Below are 24551 nucleotides of genomic sequence, written 5' to 3'. Positions count from 1 at the left end.
TTTTGTTACATGACATTGCATTTTCAGTCCGTAAGATGCTCTCTGAGAAGGAGAGCTACCTGCTAATTCTTTTTTTCTGCAGGAGACAAGCTAAAGTGGTAATGAGGAACAAATTAATTCTAAATTGTATTGATGATTTTTCTTTCTTTGTATTAAAATACAATATAAAGCATAGTTTTGTACATCTTAAGCTAGCAGCTATGCTAAATGTGCCAAATCTAGTGTCTGTCGAGAACCACATCATTATGTAAGAATCTGTATCAGCAAAAGTAATACTTTTTTGTTGTATTTTTACTTCTGAAATTTTGCTCGGTTCTCACTAATTGAAATTCTCACTATTTCTTGTTTTTTACTGCTTCACAGTGAGCTTCTCAAGTTCAGTTTTTATTTTCCCTCTTTATATGCCTACTGTAAGGTTAAAACTACCATGCTAAGGTTTTCCAGTCAGTAAAGGAATGTGTATATTTGGAGGAAGACAGGAGGAAAGGGAATGCTTTTCAGATGCATTTATCTGAAACACACAGATTTTATAGTTTCCTTAAAAAGTACTCGAGCAGCTCTTTTGGCTGAGAATCCCATGCACTAACCAAAAAGACTCGTTACTGATTGTCATTTGTAATTTGAGTTGCAGTTTCTCCGCATCTCATGTTAAGCATATATTGGGTGTATAAACATGTTTCATGACATGCTTACATTTAGGGTCATTCCATTAATAGTTAATATGTGTAACTGCAGTACATGACAACATCTACTCTGAGTTCAGGGCTTGTACCACTCCATGATACTGTTGCTGGGGCATAAAAGAAAACTGGGTTCTGTTGCTCCTGATGCTGAGCCCACTGGTTAAGAAAATTGCTGCAGAGACCTGTACGTGATTGCATCGTGGGCAAAGAATTATGCAAAAGCTGACTAGCTGTTCTACCCTCCTAAGTAGGATTTACAGCATTGAAGCAAATCTGCTGGAATTCGTTGATCTTATTCTTGTTCCTTAAAGCCTGAATATTTTACCAGCTCTGTGTATGACTGCTGTTAACTACGTTTCTTTTTAGGGTTTCACTGAAGATCTCTTACAGAGGAAACACTGATTATTTTTTTTCTTGATTTTCCTCAGTCTCTTTGCTTAAGGGTAGGAAATCTTCAGAAGTTCTTGACAAACACATAGATGTAAAGAGAAGAGTTACATTTCATCCAAAACATTTGTCATTTTTGACTAACAGTCAAAGAAGTTAAAAAAGATGACTTAATACCACTATTTCTTTTTAGCCTGACTGGCATTTAGGCCCAGAATCAGTGGGAGATTTAATGATTTTTTTGTTTTGTTTGTTTAGATTTGCAAAATAGCTGTGATTTATTCAAACTTTTTAAAATACCCTTTGCTCCCCAGTACTCCTGTTGGAAATGGGCTATTGATTAGTTTTTCTGTTGAGTGGATAGCCTTCAGCATCTGCATGCCTGATGTCCTTAGAGGGTCAGAATAAAATTTGTACTTTTATATTTTTAAAATATTTTTCTTTCTCCATTTGCATCTTAGTTATCAATTAGAAACAGGTTTATTGTGCTTTTGTAATTAGTAGTCTGCAAACAACACTGATAAGGATTAACAATTTCTACTGGCTACCAACAAGTATTCAGTAGATGCACAAGAGAATTGCCCATAGCACCTCTGTATAAGTGATGTTTTCACTAAAACGGTCACTTGAGAAAGCGAAGAACCACCTCTGTTGAAGGATGTGCACTTGTATCAGTTTCTAATCTTTAACTATATCTGCCCTACGTTCTCCGCTGTGGACATGCAGCTATGAGACTAGCAAAAGCACTAAGGCCCATTTCCTGGTGCCAAGTCAGTCTTGTCACTGACTTGGACCTGTTCTTATTCCTAATGTGGCAAGCAAAATTACTTTCTTGCTTCTTAGCTTAGAGAGATGAATATATATATACCTTTAATGGGAAGACTTGGTCTTCAGCTGGCTTTTATGAATAGTACTCCTGCCAGTTCAGGAGTAATAGGTTTAATTCCTGAGAAGTAAATTTGTTTTAGAAGGCAGGTGTTGGTTTTTTTTGTTTTTTTTTTTTTTTTTGGATGTGGAAGGGTCTATATGGAATAATCTGGAAAACAAAACAAACAAAAAAGACAGACTGTTGGGAATTGTAGACTGTTACTATAGAATACGCATATCAGGGTGAGAAGGTGATTTGTGTTAAGTAGTGGACTTAGGTAATCGCAGCTACTTCAAACTTGCACACACAGGAAAGTTCTAAATAAGTAATGTATCTAGAGATGAAGTAAAGCATATTTAAAGTGCCATAGTTATATTGGCATGATTTCCTTCTTGGTCAGTCTTAGGCACAGACAAGGCTAATTTAGTTTGTGGTATCTTGGAAGTTTAAGCTAAGAGAGTCCAGGGAAGAACTGACGCCAGTGTAACTAGATGTAAAATTGTGGTCACTTAAATAGCAAAACCTTTCTGTGTAGGTAAATATTTTTATACTGTTTGACTCATAGCAGAGTATAAGCAAGTAAGGGAAGAAAGAAGAGATGCATAGCCATGAGAAGCTTTTTTTGTATCAGAAATCCATCTCAAGGAAATGTCATTACATGTGCAAGTAAACCAGGGAAAAGTCTTTGCAAGAAGTAAATAGTTCCAAAAGAGGATCCGCCATAGAGGAGACTACAGCAAAGACCAGTGTATCTTAGCATGGTTTGTTGTTCATCAGGAAGCTGAATAGCAAACTTGGACTTCTCTTGCTTTTGGTGCACTGGTGTGTGTTTCCCTTTTGAGTAAATCACTTTAAAATATCTAGAAAAGCCTTTATTTAAGAGTAAAGCAAGCTACTGTGAGAGAAATCCAGTACAGGCTTTGGCTGTAGGTTATAAACTCAATTAGTACGTGTCAGATAAAGGTTGAATGCATCCGTTCCTTTCCAGTTCTAAAGGGTTAAAATAGGTGAGCATCATTTTGGGAGTTTTGAAGTGGCATCAACAACCTCTCAGCTCCTGGCTAAGGAGTAGAGTTCTTTAAGTGCTGGTGGATTTTCTGTTATTGTTTGTAGTACATCCTTTCCTCGTGGTTTCACTGGAGTAAGTGGTTCTAAAATTCCAACACGTTCTCATCTTTGCTTTTCATTTTTCTCCTTTTTACCGATGCTGCCTGAGAGTTACAGAATGCTGTAGCATCTAAGCTATTTCCATCTTTTGTTGACCTGATCATCTGCCTCCTGAGCTATGAGGATCATAGGATATAGGAGATTTGCTTCTAATTAACTGAGTGTAATTCTTGGCCAAATCCACTGTGTCCAGAATGCACTGTGGTACAAATCCACTCAAGAAACTGCTTCCTCCTACCACTCACTCAGTCCTCCTGTAAAAGATCCAGCTGTAGTGGAATTTCATTGCATTTGATGAGTGACTAAAGATGAGGCAACACAAAACTGTCATGTGAAGTGAGTAATGGGCAATAAGTGGGAAAAGAAAAAAAAAAAAAAGAGGCTTTTCATCAAGCCAATGGATTTGCCAATGGATTTGTATCAGCCTGTTTCTTGTTATTATGCTGAACGTGTCTTTGGAGATGCTTCTCAGCGGGTTTGGCCAGAAGTGAGCTCATTTCTTAAGGTGACCTTTGTGGTTTATGCTGCAGAGCACTAAGAGTTAATCCCTTCATAATCAGAATATAAATGTAGGAAATGTCCATTAGACTGAGCTGAGGAGCAGCACAGGGAACATGTTTAAAAAATAAATAAATAAATCCAAAATTGAACTGATTCATATTGAGCAATAGCCTTCTTAGGTTTAATAATGTTTAAAACTTTTGTTATAACCTCTAGCCCTAATTTATATGAAGGAGCAGTAAGCTGAAAACACTGGAAAAAATCAGATTATTCATAGCAATGCAATAGTGATCAATCCTCTAGAAATCGCCCTAGCCAATCAAACAAAAATCATGTTGCAGTCCAAGGTCAAGAAGACACTTGATGGAAAAGATCTCTGGAGGCAATACCCTTAATGACAAGATGCAGAGCTGAAAAGTGGGAATGCATCCTAGAGAGGGCTGTGCCACTTTTTTTTTTTTTTCTTTTTTTCCTAGGGAAATCTGGAAGCTTCTTAAAATAATTTGCTGGGACCCATTTACCTGTGTTCAAGCCTGAGGAAAGTCTGACCTCAGGAAGCTGCAAGCAGCTAATCAAGGAGGCAGCAGAGGGGGGATAAAGTCCAGATTCCTTCCAACAAGTATAATCTCTAGCAAATGTGCATGTACAAGCCGTTTCCTTTTTCAGTTTCGCTGCTGGAGCTGTTGCAGTAGGAAGCCCCAGATCGCTGCTGCTGCTACAGCCTTTGTGCTTAAGGGAGGGAAGAGTCAGCTGTGGAAAGAAGGAATTCCAGGAGAAGAGAGAGCAGCTGGGCAGACAGCGGTGGAGAGGCGGAGGCTGGCACTCGGGAGAAATGCATACCCACAGCAAAACGAGAGGCTGGGACAGCGAGGGAAAGGGAGGGGACAGCTGAGGTGCGGGAGCAAGCTGAGGGCTGTGCCCTACCCGTCTGTGCTTGCCTCCTGCTGTTTTTAAAGGTGATAGAGAAATTCTGGGGCATGTTCTCTTCCCTTATTTCTCTCCCTTCTTTTTCCCTTTCTGAGGAGAAGAGTCAAGCAGAAGAGATGGGGAGAGGAAGATGAAAGTGAAATTATAAGATGCTCTTGGGAACTTTGATTTAATCCGTTCCATCCCTTTCCCTACGTAGAAATGAAAGAGGCATCCCACTACCTCCGATGTGGAGCAGCTAGTGCCCTGCACCTGGGGAAACCAAGCTGGAGAGTGAGAAGAGGAGGCAGCAGCTGAGCCCAGCAGCAAAATGAGACTGTGAAGCTTGAAAAAGCTTCTGCCCACTTTGAACAGGAAGGATGAAGATCCCCAAAGTCCTCACGTTCTTCGTAGAGCTCTTGAGTCTGTTATCCTGTCTCAGAAGCAGGGAGGTAAGAAATTCTGTTCTATCTGCTTGTAAAAAGTCACATAGCTTTATTTTTTAATATCATGCACTGTAAGTGGATCATGTTCTCGCTGAATATGTTCTCTCAAGTATCTAGGCAGCTGTGGTCTCTGGGAAGGGTTGGGAGCTTGGGGAGGGATTTATTTCATTTTGCATATGAAATTCAGGAAAGGAAACAAAGCAGCAAAGCAGATGCACAAGGGCTTGCAGATGCTTTGGCTCAGGTTTCCCACGTTACTCAAGCACTGCAGTGACCCTGGCAGGAGGGATCCTTTGTTTCTGTTCTTCACTGATGGACTGATTATCCCTATTGCTGTTGTGGACTGATGATCTATAGCCTCACAGACCTGGGGCAGTGACTGCAGCACAGGTTGTTTGCACTAAAATTTGGTGATGATGACTACTGAAGGATTTTGGAAACTGCTACAGAAACTGGCAACTAGTTTTTCATTAAAAGGGAAGCATGTTACTTGGAATGCGGTTCTTTCATTTATGGTCAGTCTCTAGGAAGAGCATGTTTGGTCATTCATATAGCCAGTTATTAATCCCTCTGTCTCTTGCAGGCTTATATGTGTGTACAAGTGCACAGTAGAAACTAGAAGGCAGAGTACCTGGATTATGCCTCGATCACCTGTCTTGTGTGTGATCTCGGACAGTCACAACAGCATAGTTTAGCTCACTTTCTTCTCTTTACAGAGAGCTTTGAGATCCTCAGATGAGTCCTTCAGCATTACTGTTTTACAGAACATTATGTGGGGTCAGAACAGCTGGATACGTGAAGACAGATGGATTTTTGGCTGAATAGGGTTTTGATAGTTAATTACTGTTTTATCTGTGCATCCCCTTGTGTATACGCACCTGAGGTCTGATGTGCAGTTCCTGAACTGTGTCAGGAATTCATTTTCAATATGCAGTATCACATTTTGATTTCTGGAGGATGATGGTGAAGCTTGGCCGTGGTTCTCAACACCTGCTGGACCATTATTCATAAGCTCGATCTGTAAATGAAATCAGCCATGAGGAGGTGTGTGGTGGCTATGAGGACTGTCCTGGCTTACTCCAGAGGTGGATCTGGTTTAATTCCCAAAGTTTACTCTTACCCTTTTCCAAGGAGAGGTGAAGCTGAGAAGCAAAATTACTGCGTTTTGAAGAAAAACAGAACTATTTGCAATAGCTAGTTTTCTTTATATGCACACCTCTGCTCTGTGAATTAGAAGCCTTTGTTCATAAGCAGCTGTATTTAGAGGAGTTAAACTACATGGAGCTAGCGTAAGCATGTACTCTTTCTTCTTTTCACTCTGGGTCTGTGAAGATCTTGCACCTGCCTGCATACCATGTAATGGTGTTGAAGTGGAGATCCCTATCTCTCAACCAGCAGTCAAGTTATAATCACCCAAAACACTGCCTACAAGAGGAGATGCAGTTTTTAGGCTGGACAGGATGCTGGAATTCTTTGTTCCATATTCTTTGTTTTTAGCTATATTACTACATTTGGATAATAATACCATAGGACGTATTGTACTTTGTTGTAGTAAAAAAAAAAATACTCAAAAAGCCATGTTGGATTTTCTTCTTTACATGCTTCCCGCTCCATATATGGATGCTTATTACTATTTTAACAGGGATCCCTGGCAGCATCATCCCGTCAGGTAGATATATATATCTGTTTACTCATGTGGTCATAGATGGCTTACCCTTTACATGGAGAGAGAATGAGTGGCTGTTCATTTTTTCTTACTAGTAACAACGATTTTCTTCCAGCTTTTTTTTCCATCGGCATCTCACTCTGACTTCCAATTCTGTTTGCTCAGAGCATTGGGGCTGAAACTCTGGAAAAAACAAGCAGAGTCCTCTAATGTAGTGCTTAGATCAAGGGTAAATCTCTGCAGGCCAGTAATTATTCATTTTTTTTTTGTTAGTGGGCAGAGCTGTGATTGGATTTGAAGAAGAGCAATAGGGAGAACAGGGAAGAGGCTGGTTACCAAGGTGTGTTTGCCTAAAGCAGCAAAAGGCCAAGCTGTTTGCAGAACATGCCCACGTTTATTTCATCGGATAATCATCTCTCTGCTTTTGCTCTGTTTCTTTTCCCAGGCTCTCCTGGGATCCCAGCCCAGCCAAAACCATTTGCAGAGTGCAGGTAAGAACAAGAAGTTATTAATTCAGTCATCAAGTAGACTCTTTTCTGCAGTGGTGATCTGAGACTACAGGTACGACAAACCACTGCTATCTGGCTTCTTTGCTTTCTTTCCACCATTTCTTTTCTCCTGTGTAACTCAATGTCTGTTTATCTCTTTCACCAATATGGTCAGATTACTTTCTCCATGTCTAATACTCTTGCAATTCTCTTCCTTTACCATGTTAATTTCCTTCCATCTGTTTTTCTGTTTAGTCTTTTCTGCATGCTTGTTCCTCCTAGTACTGTCTTGTCATATGCCCCCCTTTTAGGGTCCCAGTCAATCCAAGGAGCATGGTGTGTTTTCCAGACAGCTAGCTGTAACTCTCACTTTTGTACCTTGTAGCTAACCTTTAGCTGTCAGTTACCCCTGCTGTTTGCCTTACATGTCTTTTCAGCAGAAGGATTTTCTGAAATCTTTTTTGTTTATTCAGTGAATAGAACTATAACTGTTAACCACTTCTGAGTTGTCTTTTCCCGTTTTATGTACACTTAAAAAGCACACCTTCACACACAATCTTATTCTGGTTTCCCTATTTCTTATTTCAGGGTCATGAATGGTGAATTTTCATTTCTCTCTCTCTCTCTCTCTATCTCTCTTTCTCTCTTCTATATTTAATTATTTGTGGGGTTTCTTTGCATAAGATAATTCATGTAGGCACTGGCCTGGAATATTGGCATCTACACTCCCCCCCTGAAAGTGGTTCCTTTTCCCGTTCCTTTCCTATAAGTTCAGAGAAGCCAGGTTATATGCTAATATGTATAAGGAACATAATACAATGAAGTACAATACAATTTTCCACCTTCCTGTTTTATAGAAATGACAGATAATTTTAAAGTCTTCTCAGTCACAATCAGTTTAGACAGGCAGTTAATCTTTTGAAGAGCCTAGGATTAAACTTAAGAGTATCATATTCAGTTACTACAGCAGCTAGAGGAGAAGAGTCTGCCAGGTTCATCTGCTGGCCCAGAGAAAGGGAATGCCTCTATTGAAATAATCTGTAGTGGGAACTTGTTCAAATAGTCCACATTTGGGCCCAGAGTTAATATGTTTTAAAGGTCTATGTATTTTGTTTTTAACAGATCAACTTGTTTTTTAGATAGTATGTATAAACATTCTTGTAGCAGCTGCCTTAAAGAGTGATATAACTAAAATCAAGCATGCAAGTAGCAATCAAGACTGTAGACACAAAAGGGGTTCAGGAAATCAGCCAGTATGTCCAGTATTGCTTGTGCCTCCATGTGAGATGCCCTAGGTTATGCTAACAACTTCCTTTCTGTGCCCAGTGTCTAGCATGTGTGGCATCGGACCTCTCGGATATTACAATGGCTCGCTGGCAGTCACTGAGGCTGGGGCAGAGTGCCTGAACTGGGCAGATTTCCCTGATTACGTGCAGCAGTACCCAGACCGTGGCTTAGGGGACCACAACCACTGCAGGAACCCAGAAGGGGGAACTACACCCTGGTGCTTCTACCGGCTTGTGTCAGGGACTATTGGCTGGGCTAACTGCGACTGTAACCAAGGTAAGAGCTGCTTAGTATCTCTGCCAGAGCTTGGCTACACTTACTCAAGGGGTTCAGGCCAGAAACAGGTGCTGCACAGACTTGCAAGTAGCAGATACAATAATACCCTATGAAAGAAGTACAGTACGCTAAGTGTCCCAAATTGTCAAAAGAATTAGGACTAAAAAATAATCTGTGTGAGAGAAGAACATCTTTATGTAGTATGGAATTGATTTAAGCTGCCATAATGCCTTGTATCAATGTTCTAATTCTCATATAAAGAGACTTCTTTTTCTTATTGTTAATATGCCATTTTGAAAGCAGTTTAAGTTATGTGGAAAACAACCTTCTCCAACTCCTTAAGTGTCCATATCTGAGCTCTCCTCATATAATTGCAGTAGGTCAAATAAAACAAGGACAAATATTCTGTGGATAGGTTTGTAAATCTTCTGCAGCAAGGTAGGTCCTAGACTTACTGTAGAAGTCCTGGCTGTAATGATACAAGGACTGCTGCTTATCTTGAGGCATGCAAAGGAGCTGAGCTCTCTCAATATACCAACTCAAAAGCAATACTTCTATTTGTCCTCCTGTTTTTTGATGCTCCTTCTTTTAACTGCATTTTGCAGAACAGATAATAAATGAAATAGCAAAGTCTCTTCCCTCACCAGTGTAAGTGCTTTCAAAGATGGCTTCATTGAAGTGAAGGATACAGGTGTAGATGTGCAGTGTGCCTGTGTCGAGGTGCCACATTCTGCACGCCTTCATACAGGTAATTTCAGTAACAGCACTCCAAAACAGGGATGAGAGAAGTCAGGTCCAGCTCAGCTACAGTCAAGTACAAAACTATTTTTTTTTTTGAAGGTGCTGTGCGGTTGGCTGAAGATAGTAGTGTGGAGCTCTACTTTGGTGGACACTGGGGCACCATCTGTGCTGACCACTGGACTGACTGGGATGCCAGTGTTGTCTGCAGGCAACTAGGTCTCAGGTGAGAACCTCGTTGTGGTTGCAAGCATTAAATTCTCATATGGTCTCTGAGAGAACAGCCTCTCTGGTTACTGTTCTTCGGGCATAATATGTTGGCTGGGAGAGAAGAGTTTGTTTTGTGGGCTGATTGCCCACTTACCAAGGTCCTTTACCAGATTTCCTTTTTCTCTTTTTTTCCCCCCATGAGTATGCCCAACCCCAATCAGCATTTGCAAGGGCTTTTTAAAACAACAGTGTCTAAAACTTTGTGTTCACGTCTGTGATGAATGACCATATTCCCTTTTCAGTATTAACAGCTGGAATTACTGTACTGATCTATTAGAGATTTTGAGACTATGAACCTTCTTAGGGAATCTCAAACTTCCAAACAGCAAGGAGATGAGAAAGAAGAAGTTTATTCAGAAATTTAGATGTGCTGACATGTTACAATCTGTTGATGGGTTGGTTCATTCATTCACTCTCAATTGCGGGTGCCATTTCTGCCTAGTTCAACTCCACTGCTGTTAAGTGGGAAGATGGAATTGATTATGTGTTGGGGGAGAGAGGGAAGTGCTTTGTGCTTGTTTGAATTTTTACATTGGACTGGAAGTGGACACTCCATTATGCACTCCCAGTCAACTGGGCTCACTAGATGTGAAATGCCACAACTGGGCTGGAAAACAAGTGTGAGTTAAGCAATATAATAGTGTTTCATCATTCTGTTGCATTTTCCATTCCAGTGAGATTGGCACAGCTGGAAAGAAGAGTCATCCCGGACTGTGGCCTATTCCCCTGCACCTGCAGTCAGCAAACTGCCATGGGGATGAGAAAGCCCTGCTGCAATGTGGCTATCAGGAAGCTGTGTCAGGAACTTGTAACCAGGGAAGCGCCGTGGTAATGTGCATCCCTCCAGAAGGTAAATCTCCAAGCGTGGTTCATTACCTATTTCTTGCGTGTATGTTACCTGAAATCCAGTGTTACTGATCAGATGCTAAATCTGAGGTCAGGAAGCTGTGGACAGCAAATCATTGGAGCGTGTTCTATTTTCACCTGCTGTGCAGATTATTTACTTCCAATGGAAAATGATCTATCTTTTCCCAATCCCAAATACTCAGAGTGGGCATACTTCTAAAATCATTGCAGTTGCTTATGAGCACATCCCCTTTTATTAAAAATGAGTTTTTTGCAGATAGCAAAGTCCTTGTCATTGCAGAAGCCAGTTAAAGAGCCATCTGTGGACCAGTTGTACCCCATGCTGTGGCGTGCAGCCATGGATGCTTCTGAGGGGTTTGGAGGGGAGGATGTGGTAGGATGGGATGAGAGCATCCTAACAGATCCTCTGGCTACACCCTCAACTGCTGGATATTCTTTGCCTCTGTCTTGCTCTGCTTTGCTCTCTTTTTCTTTTGCAACACAGGTGTAAGTGTCCCTTTGCGTTTAGTTGGAGGAAAGGAGAGCTTTGAAGGGCGAGTGGAGGTTTACCATGATGGCAAGTGGGGTACCATCTGTGATGACCAGTGGGATGACCGGGATGCTGAAGTGGTTTGTAGGCAGTTGGGACTCAGGTAATTTCCCTGCTGTTCATCACTGAGCAGTAACAGAAGTAGTTTGAATAAAGAATGTGAGAGCATCTGCTTTCACTATAGTACAAGCAATTTCTATGGAAAGGGAACAGAACCCCAATCGTTCTATAAAGGGTTTTTGTACTTAATTCCGTATAAAATCAGTCAGTTTTATGGGTTTATGCTGTATAAAAAAGAGATGGTGTATCCCTATCCAAGGCTTGTTTGTACTGATTCCTGTTAATTGGTTTTACGTACATGTCCTAATGCGTATCTTCTTGGCCTCATTGATAACTTGTGGTGATTTCCATAGGTGAACTGCAGTCATTTGTTTAAATATTTTCAGTTTTAGTGACTGCCTGTATCCTCTTCAGTCAGGGAAAGCAAGAGAGCACCTCATTCTCTGTGCCATCCAGCATTTAACATGGGAGCTGTTGAATACTGAGCATTCTTGAAAACCAGATTGGCACAGGATTGCTTAAACATAGATAAGTCAAATTTGAAATCCTTCCAACTTTGAGAGTTTTGCCAGTCATTGAGATTGAGGCATTGTTCTCAGAATTTCTCAAGTACCAGAACCATTCTTGGTACAGACACGTGTTTTATGTGTTGGGAGGTCTTGTTACAGGACTTTCCATTAAGGCATTTTGGTTAACAATTGACAACAGCACTGTGCCAGAGATACACATAACCTATGGAAGGATGTCAGTCTAGTGTCGAAGAGTCCATGTGCAAGGCAGAATACAAATGAACAAGACTGTGACCTTCCTTACTGAGCATATGTGTATATATCATTTGCAGTGGGAACCCAAAAGCCTTGTCATGGGCTCACTATGGGCAGGGATCTGGCCCAATCCTGCTGGACGAAGTGGAGTGCTCAGGCAATGAACTCTCACTTGACCAGTGCAAGAAAAGTGACTGGGGACAACAAAATTGTGACCACATTGAAGATGCTGGGGTCTCCTGTGACCCTTTCACAGGTACATACCTACAGCTCTGTGCCATCCAGATGCAGCCTTACTCCCATATTACGGGTTGAAATGAATCAGAGCCAGCCTAGGTGGTATTCTCATTGTTTTCCACGGGTGGCATGGAAATGCTGAGGGATGTTTGTTTTTTGATTACCTGCAACTATCTGTGCCTTTGGTTTCTTACTCTTGTGGGCTGTAGAGGGTTTTCAGAAGTGGGGTTCAGCCTATTTTTCTCCCTTACTGAGTTCTGGTCTTTTGTTCTCCCACCCCTTGCAGAGGGCACTGTCAGACTGGCTGGTGGTCACAGCTCCAGCGAAGGCAGGGTAGAAGTTTATTACAATGGAGACTGGGGCACAGTATGTGATGATGGCTGGACAGACCTTGGTGCCCAGGTGGTCTGCAGGCAGCTGGGCTTCAGGTAGGACCGCGTGTTTGTAGTATCTGTACTTCCTAATTTCAAGGATTAAATTCCATGTCTCTTTAATGGGTTTGGCTAGACATTACTTCCTTCAATTCTGTCTTTGTTGGAAGTGTTATTACCATTATGCAATTTTACTCGGGAAAAATTATGTGGTGTCCGCGTACTTTCCCAGAAAAAAGATATCTTTGTTATCTCTTGCTTTGACCTGTTTTGAAAGCAGGTAACAGGCTTGATATTGTTTCATGGTTCCTTAAATTTCCAGATGTATCAGCTCAGCACTACCAGCGTGTCTACTCTGTCAGCTAAACTTTATTACCCATTTGCTCTGTACCTAAACTACACCAACTGCTTCAGTACTTGAATGAAGATCATTGGGATGAAAAAGTATAGTGTTAAGGATTTTCTTAACGGTTTGATTGGGCCTTCCTGAAAGCTGATGTTGGTGAGATGTGCAAGCTGCTTGGCTTCCATCCTGTGTGTCACTGAGTAGCTTAGGATAGGGAGGGCACAAATATCAGAGCTGATGTCTGCAGGGTTGTTGCCCGGTTTCCCTTTGGGTCTGAGCTTGTGCCCCTCTGTGGGATTAGCTAGTTTTAATGAATCTGACGTTGTGTTCTGTTTCTTTCCTCTAGCGGTCCTGCTACCCTGGCCTCTGAAGGGGACTATGCTGCTGGCCAAGGCTTGATCTTGCTGGATGATGTGGCTTGTGTGGGGACAGAGCTCTCCCTCCTGGACTGTCCACATAGCAACTGGGGACAGCATGACTGCTCACACGCTGAGGATGTGGGGGTCCGCTGCTCCCCTGAGAGCAACACAGTCACTGATGGCAGCCTGGGTAACTTGTCTTGTGTCTTGCTCTAGGCAGTGAGAAAGTATCTCATGCTGGTTTGTTCCTTTGGAAACAGGCAGATATGGCAGTTTTCCCTGTGCGGTCCCAATGAGAAGACTGCTTTATGAGAAGGATTCATAAGAATGAGCCCTGGCTGTTCAGGGGCAGAGGCACAGAGCTGTGTCTCTGCTATCAGGTGTACAGCCAGACCTGTAGAGAAATTGAAACTGGAGAGAATTATGTTGTCTAATACAAACCTGAGAAACTGAGGGATGGTGGCTGCCTTACTGTGCAATTGCTCACTGATGAAATGCCTCAGCCCCATGTCTATGGAAACATGGGAACCCTTTAACTAGACACAACAGGCAACTGATGTAGTTACACTAGCGTCACACCTTACGAAGACAAGAGGACTTCAAATGTTAGGAGCTGTTGTGTGGTTACTGACACTCTCTTCTTTGGATGGCACCCTCTTAATTCAAATTGTAAATGTATCTTAAGTTAGCATCATACTTTTTGTTTGTATGAGGCCTGATAGACTCTGCTTTCTCTACTACAGGAGACTTTGCAATTTATCAGCTGTTTTTCCTTGAAATATGCAGCATCTAATTTTTGGTTTTTGTTTTTCCTGGACATATAACTCTTTTCTTGCCTAGAATAATGCAGTAGTTTTATCACTTAATGGATTTATTTCTAAGGCATGTTTAAGCTTGTCCATTCTTGCCTAAGCACTTAATACCTTCTGTTCTTGTTCTCGTCTTTACTCAGCTTTCAGAATGTGAATTACAGTGTGTATTAAATAAATTAATATGCATGCAGTCTACTGATTTAGCAAGAAGGTGAAATGAGGGATATAGTTTTCATATATGGTCTCCACCCTCCAGCCCCACCCTTTTTTTTTAAGCTTATTGATCTCTAGGGTTAAGTTTTTCCTATAGAACCCAAGTTCTGGACACCTGATGCCCTTTGGTATTTTTGGTTGCAGCAACGCACGTGTTTTTTCCTGCAGGGCCTCCCGTGCGGCTAGTGGATGGAGAAAGCACCAAGGAGGGACGGGTTGAAGTATTCGTGAATGGGCAGTGGGGCAGCGTCTGTGATGATGGCTGGACAGACAGAGATGCTGCAGTAGTTTGCAGGCAACTTGGTTTCAGGTAAGAGATCTGATACATACATCTTACAAATAAAAATAGCTTTTGGGGGGAGTGGTGTCTTTCTGGTCCTGTTTGTGGGAGCTTCATTTCTTAGTTCTGGCAGACCTGCATATCCTTGAGGGATTAGGATTAGCAGGTACTGGGCTGGTGACTGTGTGTGGAGTGATCTATAAATATAATTTTGCTTAAAACATGCTGAGTTTCACTTGCCTCCTGCTTATTGCAGGTTAGCCACCCTCTCTCTCATTGCAGTGGTACAGCAAAAGCCAGGGCAATGGCTTATTTTGGTGAAGGCCAAGGGCCCATCCATCTGAACAATGTAGAATGTAGCGGCGTGGAGCACACCCTGGGGCAGTGTGTCAGGCCTGACACTGGGATTCAGGGCTGCTGGCACAGTGAAGATGCTGGTGTGATCTGTGACTATGTGGAAGAGAAGGTCCAAGATATCAGGAGAACAGGTGATATGCCCATTTTTTTCTACAGATAAGTCTGGAGCTTGAGATGTAGGATCTCTGCATGCTTTTGCACTGTAGTTTTTTTTTTTTTTTTTTTTTTTTTTTTCTGACACTTGAGATACAAAACAAAACATGTAGTCTCCTGCACCTCCTAGTTTTGTTTGGTTGGTTGGTTGGTTTTCATTGTCTCTTCTGAGGAGAACAGGGTGCTCCAGCCTAGTCTCAGGAGCTCTACCTGTGTCAGGTCTTTGACCCTTCCCTTCAGAAATTCCCTTGAGCTATGTCATTACACCCTTCTTAGAGCAGTAACTATGAGCAAACTTTGGGTTTCAGAGCACTGAGGAAATAGTTGTAGATGTCCCATTCTTGGCATAATACTACAAATACTGGAGGTAAGCACCTCCACTAAAACTGAGGAAAGCCTTGGGAACAAATCTTCTGTAAATTCCTTTGCACAACACAATGCAGTCAGCTACCAGGAAGATTAATGCCCTCAGGGAAGAGGGCATCTTGGCTCTCTGACAGCAGTTGTTGATATTTAAACTGAAGATACCTACCCAGCTGTTCTAACTTTGCTGTGCAGGTCCAGAGTCTGGTGTGTGTGGCATGCGCCTGCTTCACCGTCGCAAGAAAAGAATCATAGGTGGAAACAAGGCTCTCAGGTAATTGCTGAAAAAGCCAGAACTGGTTCCAGCTTCCTAAAGACTCTGGAAATAGCATGGCAGATGGTGAATTTATTAAAACATTTTCCCTTGTGATTTTTGAACTTCATTTGTACCAATGGGCCCGTCTAGGGGAGAATGCATGCCAACTGAGCCCAGATAGGGCAGAGCAAATCAGAAAAGAAAACATCTCCTGTGTATGTGATGCTAATTATTCTTCTGTTTCTTCTTCAGAGGTGGTTGGCCATGGCAGGTCTCACTACGGCTGAAGGGTTTTCATAGAGATACCCGACTGCTGTGTGGAGCAACACTGATCAGCAGCTGCTGGGTAGTGACTGCAGCCCACTGCTTTAAAAGGTGTGTCTCTGAGTCGGGAACCCTGAGGGATTCTCAAAGACAAACAAGATAACCTCATACGAGATTATCCTCCTAGTGCAGTGGAACTACATGAGAAAAGTTTCTAAACCAAAACCTCCAGGTTATGTTATGTGTGATCTTGGAGCTCTTACAGGCATGACTCATGATAGGCTTGCTTTATCCCTCACTGCTTACACCTGTCTTCTTAACTTTGAGGTTTTACACATAAAGAGAATCAGCATTTTGTCATCCTTCCTGTGGTTTAAGGAACTGTGAAAAGATAAGATCAAAAGCCTATTGCAACTGCTGTAGCCCTTTTCATGGAAAAAAGTCTGGTGCATGGTAGATGGTGATTGCAACAGCTGGCATTATCGCATCCGCTGAAGAGATCCCACAGTTTGGAACCTGGCACTACCTTATCAGTTTGTGAGGAGCTGGTTCAGTCTCAAAGCAACAGAGACTTGCATCAGTCTGTTTCTCTCTTGGTAGGAGTATCAAGATCTTGCCTGTCTTTTTCTCTAGGTTTGGTATTGATGTACGACGCTACCTGCTGCGGGTAGGCGATTACCACACAGGTGTGAAGGATGAGTTTGAGAGGGAGCTGCCTGTGGAGAGGATTGTCCTCCACAGGAACTACTGGGCTGGCAGCAATGATAATGACATTGCCCTGGTCCGAATGCGGGGCAGAGAAGGTCACTGTCTCTCCTTCAATCACCACGTTCTGCCTGTCTGCCTTCCTGATAGGAGAGAGAAGTCTGACATCAACAGGCAAGCCTGCATCATCTCCGGCTGGGGAGACACAGGTAAGTGACAGGACTTTGAGGAGCAAGATGGATGGGGGATTCCGGACTGAGGAGTCTATAAGCGCTATTAATTTATGTCTGCCCAACCCAAGGCCATGTTCTTAATGTTGCTATTGTCTGTGACAAGCACATGGTGTCAAGGAGCAGGAAATAAGGTGATTTTTTGTGGCACTGATCACTGTTTTCTGATTTTTGAAGCTGTCATGGTTCTGCCCATGGTGGAAGTTTTAGTAGCCATAGCATTCTTCTGAAGCTGTAGGAGAGAGGAATGCTGCCACCTGGTCATAATACTCTTGCTTCCCCCCTTCTACATGCATTGTTACCCATAGCAAAACCCTTAGGCAGCAGCCTGTGCAGAGCTGGTGCACAAAGCCTATCTACTGGTCAGGGAGGCCCTCGTGTTTCCATGACCTTTTGCTGTAGTAGTGGGAGCTTAGCAATAGAAAGAGTCTTTCTCAGACTACCTTGTTTATAAAGAGCATGTGCAGGAGGAGAGACCTGACACAGTGTTCTTCCTGTGCAGTAGCTGACCTTTCTTGGAAGTCAGGTCACTGTGACAAATCTCCCTGGATGTTGCTGCAGGGACAGCTGGGCTCTGACATGGGTTTCTGCACTAGGTTTGAGACAGCCTGTGCCTACCATCCTGCGTTGCTATGATGCTTCCTAGGTAAAAGGTATCAGGAAATATTCTAAAAAGTATTCATTACTAAATCCTTCACTATCAATGTGATGTTTTAAAATGCTGGGCTCAGTGGTGTCCTTACATGGATGCATTAGTCTGGAGACAGCTTTAAACACTAAATGAAGCTTTGTGACTGGCTGACAAGTCCTTCCACATTTGGGGTTCATAGATGCAAAGCACGGATTTAGGAAAGGAGGCCTTTCTAGGGCTGCTGTAACTGGAGAAAATCCATATGTTTAGAAGGACTTGCTGCCAAAAAGCAAATAGCCCTAGGGGCTTGTATGTTGACTTTGGCCTTACCCATCCTTTCCAGCTGTTTCTCTAGCTTGTTACTCAAGTGTTTAACTGAGAATATACATTTGTCTTTGGAGCCATTTTGGGGTGTCTGGGAAGGATCAAGGAGCAACTTAACCATGTGACTCCCTTAAGCTGTACTGGGACTTAATGGCTACAATCCCTCCCACACACCAAACCCAGCTTTCCAAACGAGTTACCTGCTACCCTGTGAACACTTACAGTGAGTCTGTAAATTACTGTAAATCTTGGGCACAGAAAGTTTATACTACAATATAACACGTGATCCTTACGTTCTGACCAAGTCTGTGGTAATAAAGAGATCTGAGCAAATAGAGACAAGCCTGGCCAAAGATGAAGTAAGCTCCCTTTGAATAATATTTGGATGCCTCTGAAACATGTTCCAAAACTTCTCTGAGGAGTGAGCGCATCACAAATGTTACTGCATTTATTCCCTTGTGAAAACACTGTCCTTGTTTTATAGAGGAGGAAATGGAGGCTCAGAGAGGTGAAATAAATTGCACAAGGTTCAAGTTACTTGTTGGCAAAACCAGGAGTAAGACTCATCCTTTGATCTAACCTCTTTCTCTAACCTCTTCCCCATTGCTTTGATCTTACATTTCTTTTTTGTGGTCTGGCTTTGCAGTACTATTTTGTGAAGTTCTGATGGTTCAGAGATGCTGAATTTGGCCTATTGCTGTGCTACGTTCTTGACACGAAATGTACAAATATCTGGTTTTGTGCTGAGAGCTGTTGCTCTAGGTTTCGTCTGTTGTCTATGTGTGAATTGGTTTGGCTGATCTGTTCTGTTCCAGGGAAGTCCTATTCGAGAACACTACTTCAGGGGGTGGTGCCTCTTCTCCCCCGGGAAGATTGTGAGGCCCGCTATGGACAGAAGTTCACTAACCGCATGATTTGTGCTGGGAACCTCTCTGAAGATAAACGGGTGGACAGCTGCCAGGGTGACAGTGGAGGCCCACTCATGTGTCAGAGGTCAAATGGACGTTGGATCATTTTGGGAATCACTTCCTGGGGTTATGGCTGTGGTCGAAAGGATTCCCCTGGAGTGTACACAAAGGTCAGCAAATACGTACCCTGGATCAAGAAAGTCACCAAGCTAAAATGAAAATATCTGAGCCATAGGAACTTCAACGTACCATCCTTTTGCCCTGCAGCAGCTGAAGGCTGTGGCTTCTGGCCTGTGACTGGTGGAGGTTTATGTTGTCATTTGGACACTGGGAAAAGACTAATATAGAACTGGGAGAAAACCAGTTATGGCTGATTGTTTCTTTGGTTTCGTTTTAGTCCCTAATATCTGATCAGAGAAAGCAGGTGTACACTGGTAGGACAGATAAGTCTGGGTTGCTCTGACCATCTAAGTCCTGTAAGGCAGTCACAGTTATTCCTTTGCCCTGGCACACAGAAAAGGTAGAACTGGAGATGCCTGTATCTGTAAATCTATTACCCAGTTTTTGTATGTTTGATATTTGAAAAACACCGAAAGGAGCGGTGAGATGCTTGGAGATGGCAACAGGCTCTGGCATAGCAGAAATCTTCAGATATTTTTTCATAACGTGTCTCTCTTCAGCTTCAGGAATCAGAAGATTTGACCTGAGCTGATCAACAGGCTAACAGTTCGGTTCTTTTTCCTTCCTTGTTAGATCTCTAGGGGGAACCTTTTCACTTCTGAGTAGTAGATCCTCTGCAACATGATCCCTTTAGTGTCTGTCCCTCCTAAGAGGTGCTTATACCTCCAGCTGTAATCCTGTGCCACACGTTTCTGGTTGTCAGCCGCTATGGTTTTGTTGCTGCTTTCTCAATGTAGTGATTCTTTGGTGTTTGTTTTATTTTTTTCCATAAAGTAGCATCTCCTGGAATCAGTTGTTTGTGTGAGAGTAAATCTTCGTTTTTAAGAGACAACAGCTTTCTTGCCCTCATGATTACTATGAGTAATTTAAAAATGTGACCCCAAAAAGGCTGAATAGACATGTAACTTTTCTTTAAATCCAAATGTAATGTTAATCTCAAACAGGTGTTGAGACAATTTAACAGCATGGCAGGGACTTTCTCTTGGTACCTTATTCATCATAGTTATTAACTGCACTTTATTTGTGGTCTTAATCTTTAACATCTCTGTGTTCGCAGTTCTTCCATGAAACATGGAAGTATTCTGGGGTATAGATACAGAACAAACACAAGGAGTGAGTAATTTGCTTGAGGTGTAAACCAGTAAGTGTGCTGCAAAGCAGCTTCCTGCTTTTCTGAAGTGTGTGCTATTCTTGTAACCTTTGGACTATGCTTCCTCTCTTCTCTCTGCACTATTCCTCTTTTCATTCCTCTCAGTGGAAGTAAACTGGCTTACGAGTATGAGAGCAATGCCATCAAGCTATAGTTTAGGCTCAGACCTTTCAGCCCGAACAGAAAAAATCCTGAGAGAAAGCAGGGGTTGTTGAATACTTCAATTTCTTCCTTCCCTCTTATCAAAACAAGTTAATAGTTTCCTACTCTTAGGCCTTCCCTACTTTTGAAAGCTAATTTATTGTTCTCGAGTGCAGAGAAAAATATACAAATAGAGGGGCTTTCTGTGTTAACAGTTGTGCAATGCACAACAGTGTGTTCTAGCTGTGTAGCCAAGCCAGAGAGAAGTATGTTTAGGAGCAGCTTTGCTGCATAACTGATGATCCAAACATGGACTAATAAAATGGTATGGAGCATGTGGAACTTGTGCCAAATGTGCATGTTTTGGGTTCACTCATGCACCATGGTGTAGGCACTGACTGGGTCAGACATTGGGCTGCTGTCTGGGAGGTGTGTACTCCAGGCACTGACATGTTCGATACCTAGGGATTAGCAGGGCGAGAATGGAAGGCAGAGTACGGCCTGTGGATTAGCCATGTCATCTCATAGGACAAGTGGTGACAGCATCCTAGAAATTGTCTTGGATTCAACTAGCAGTGATTGCCTGAAGTTTTAATCTGTTATCTATAAAGCAGCTTAATCTAAAGGTGCTGACCTGGCGAGGTGTCTGGTTTTTGTGTGTGAACGTTAAAGCAAGCAGTTGCATTTACTCTCTCCAGTGGATTACAAGACAGTTGGGTTACAACTGCTGCAATGGGCTGTTTAAATATCCTGCTTGGAAACTTTATTTTAAGAAAGAATTGTAGGAATGTCTAAAACATGCAGTGTAAGAACACCTACAAATTGGCACTTGAGACTGATCTGATCTGTTAGTGCCTCTTCTCGTGGGGCTGAACGTCTGCAGTCTGCTTGTGCTGATAACCCTATGTGAAGAGCCAGGCTTGGTCCTTCAGCAGTGCTGTGCTTGGCTCCATGCTGGCTAGGTTGTCCTACACCTACTGGCAGAGAGTCCCTAAGATACAAACTGAAGAGCGTTCCTTATCACCCAGGAATTAAAACGGCAGGAGGACCGAGGACAATTAGGTTACAGACCTCTTGTCTTGCAGGGGGTTATATCCCACATTCCACACTGGCAGTAGCAGTACCTGTATGGGAAATAGAGAGGGATTTGGCATTAACTTTCAGCCTCCCAAGCCAGAATGCTGCAGGTGCCTTTAGTGTTGTCCCACCTCTAGTTTAACCTAGTTTGATCTTCCAGCTCATACCTATAACCCGAAGAGGCATAGAAATATAGAAAGGATAGAAACTGTAAGGTTATTTCCTTAAGCCTACTGGCTGCCGTTCAGGAGTTATTAAAAATTACTGTGTAACGCGTATGAGATGCAGGCCTGGCAGTGGATTCTGAGATTCCCATGTTCCAGCTCAAAATATTTCTTTTGGATTTTGTCACCGTGAAAGCTGTGAGAATCATTGTAGCTAACATTCTGTGAGTCCTGCAGGAGCCAGGCGAGGGAAGGAAGTATCTTATCTCCATCTAATTTTACACCTTACTTGTAATGTATGCAAACCTGCAAATACTCTCCTCAGTTGTCCTAACCTGTTTCAGAACACCACTATTGCTCTTTGTGGCCCAAGCCAAACTCATGTGCTTTGCCAATGGGCTTACTGGAATTGTCTGGTTAGATGAGCAGCACACAGCCACTTTACCTTGTATTTTTTACCTAATGTTGCCCAGCAGCAGACATTTCAAAGGATAGTGTGTGTGCGTTTGTATTGAGGAAGTTTTAACAGCCTTCTCTTTTGGGAAATTTTGTTCCTGGCCCATTTAAGTTAATTACTTGTATTGCTATCATGATTAAAATAAAAGTACGAGTACTCAGACTTCTAGGTATTGCACAAACACTGTGCACTATTTTTTTTTTTTAATTTAACTTTAACTTTCCTACATGTCAGAATTCATCTCCCTAACTTTTGAAAAACTGTTTAACCTAACCAAACTTCATCTTCCATATAAATGTTTAATCTCTTACTTAATCCATCTAAGCCTCAATATTTTCTGGCAATGAGAACCAGTATCATCTTGTACTCTGTAGCACATTGTTTCTTTTTATAGTTTCAGAATGAATTACCTTTTGTTTTCATTGAATCCTGTCTATCCTTGTGTTCTCAGCTGTAAGAGGAAATAAGGGGCCTTGCTTTATATTGTCATCCTTTATGGATAGTTCCCTTCCTAGAACTGTGGCTTCTCTGTCTCTCTTCAACTCAAACCATCCAGCTATCTGATAAGACGCTAACTGTCTCTCCATGTATTCTCTTTCTGCTGGTGTTTAACCTTTGGTAGCCAGAACTGAATGCAGTTTGAGAAAATAATCTATTGATTATTTTCAGTACTATTTTCTATAGCAGGCAATGCTGTAAGTGATTTCAGCACTGTATGTATATTACGTATGTATACTGGAGCTAGCTTTAAACTTGCTGGTGTAGTTTTGGTGGCTGCTACAATGGGGAGAAAACCAGCCTAGGTCAATTTACCCTGTGTCTCTGGCAGGTGAGGCAGCACCTCTAAGCTCAGAGCAGTTGCCGTAGGTATGTCTGTGGAGCATAACGCAGCTGTGGGCAGAGAATACCTGATGTCTGTGTGGAGTGTTGCTCTGGCTGACATACCTGTAGGACTGAGGCAGTCTGTCTTGGCAGCGTTAGTCAATTGGATGAGGCTGATGCCCTTACAGCACTTCTAGGAGCTGACAGCTCATTTACTCTTGCTGGCAACTGTGCTGTGCCACGGGAACACTTTGTGAGACAAGTTCCTGTAGCAGTGTGGTACACGCTGGTTGTGTGAGAAAGACACAGGTGACTAGGTGGTGTCTACGTTAAGTGTTTAAAGAACAACTATTAATGCTCCAGTTACCCCTCTTCCTAAGAGAATGCCCTGATGCTCTGCAAAGGCTGACGTAGTGCTGGTGTCATCCTGACCCATAGTGCCTGCCTGGGTACCCTCATCTGCCTGGGTACCCTCATCTGCCCTGTCTTGACACCAACCCAGGCTTTGGCCAGCTGAAGCTGAGTTAAAGTTTTAACCTATTCCTGCAGTTGAATGCTGTTCAGAGGATTTCTAGGAGTTGTTCTATGCTATAATTAATCAGGCGGCTGTTTATGAACCTGGATGGGATGTCAATTACTCTTGTAATCCTTGTACCTTTATAGCAGAGAATAGTAGATCAGTCCCTCAAAGCTATTAGTGGAGTGATTGATTAGGAGACAGGAACATGGATATTTGCGTTCTCTGGGGGTAGGAGAACTAGGCTTGCTTTTTTGTCTATCTGCCTTCCTTTCTGAAACCAATATCCTGAAGCTGTGATGATCCATCATCCACTTGAAGATAACTTTTTGTGTGTATATGGAAAGCTTTTGGCAGATGAACTGTATTTAAATGACATGATATTGATAGATTTGCTGGGAGTTTCTTGCACCTAGAGAATGTGGACACAGGAACAGAAGAGCCCTTGGTGGTTACCAGCTGGGGACAGCTCTCTGTGGAATGAGGCATTGTGACTTGGACCAATGTCTTGGGCTTTATTTTTAATTATTCAAGAAAATGTTTAATTCCCTACATCAAGGAGGAACACTCAGCCCACACAGTCCTATTAAATCCCCTTTCTACTAACTGGGGGCTGAGTACCTCTAAAATCAGGTTGTTGCCAAAACTGTTGTGTCCCTTGGATCAACACCAATGGCTCACAAGATATGTTAATAAATGGATTATACCGTGACCGTGTGGAGCTCTGTCTTATTTTTAATAAAGGAACCTGTTCCAAGGGCATGTTTCAGTTTGTAGGGTTTTTGGTATATTTTTTTTCAGCACTGAATTATGCTAATTAAATATTTGTATTAATGTTATTTCTGGAGCAGTTTTAATGTGTAAAATAATGTTATAAAGTCAGTATCATATTAGCTACCATAAAAATTAAATGCAACAGCTCTTTGAATGCCATGTTTTATACCCATTTGGAACAGGTGAAGGGTATCTGCAAATCAATTAATTGCACTTAAAACTCAATGCAGGGTTTTATATATCAGCTTCGTAATTCATTGCTATTGTTATCTTTACATACTAGTTTTGAACAAACATGTTCAGCATCATCTTGTCTCCTTCCAGGGTAGGATTCATATATCACCAATTCAAGGATAAAAGCCAAACTTTGGAAAAGCAGAAGCAAAATGCAATTTGAATGAAACACTGATGCAAGAACACTGTTCTCCTCCCCCTGCCACCCTCCAAAGCTGAAATCTGTATTGTTGTGTAAAACGCCTGCTTTGAAAATTAACTCACCGACTACTGCCGTGACTTTCCCAAGTCGTTATGATTAGATTGGGGTTTGATGTAGCAAT

General features: G+C 42.2%; 1 protein-coding gene across 3 annotated transcripts; it reads left to right on the top strand.

Moving 5' to 3' along the window:
* The first annotated feature begins 447 nt into the window (after positions 1–447).
* LOC118168934 (neurotrypsin-like) lies at positions 448–23980 on the top strand. Of its 3 annotated transcripts, none has more exons than XM_035329743.1 (16): positions 448–4562; positions 4733–4964; positions 7070–7115; positions 8439–8675; positions 9516–9639; positions 10358–10533; positions 11035–11182; positions 11981–12159; positions 12427–12568; positions 13204–13406; positions 14410–14551; positions 14804–15009; positions 15590–15668; positions 15903–16025; positions 16548–16828; positions 18620–23980. In XM_035329743.1, exons 2-16 carry the CDS (start codon positions 4893–4895, stop codon positions 18928–18930), a joined length of 2469 nt encoding a protein of 822 aa, XP_035185634.1. In that variant the 5' UTR covers positions 448–4562; positions 4733–4892; the 3' UTR covers positions 18931–23980. The 3 variants fall into 3 exon arrangements, with proteins under 3 accessions (XP_035185634.1, XP_035185635.1, XP_035185633.1); XM_035329744.1 differs by adding an exon at positions 6898–6964 and having other exon boundaries at positions 448–4964; XM_035329742.1 differs by having other exon boundaries at positions 448–4964.
* The last annotated feature ends 571 nt before the right edge of the window (positions 23981–24551 follow it).

Source organism: Oxyura jamaicensis, chromosome 6 (assembly GCF_011077185.1).
Source record: "Oxyura jamaicensis isolate SHBP4307 breed ruddy duck chromosome 6, BPBGC_Ojam_1.0, whole genome shotgun sequence".
Lineage (NCBI taxonomy): Eukaryota > Metazoa > Chordata > Aves > Anseriformes > Anatidae > Oxyura > Oxyura jamaicensis.
Note: the sequence above shows the minus strand (reverse complement) of the source record. Positions and strands in the feature narration are given on the sequence as shown.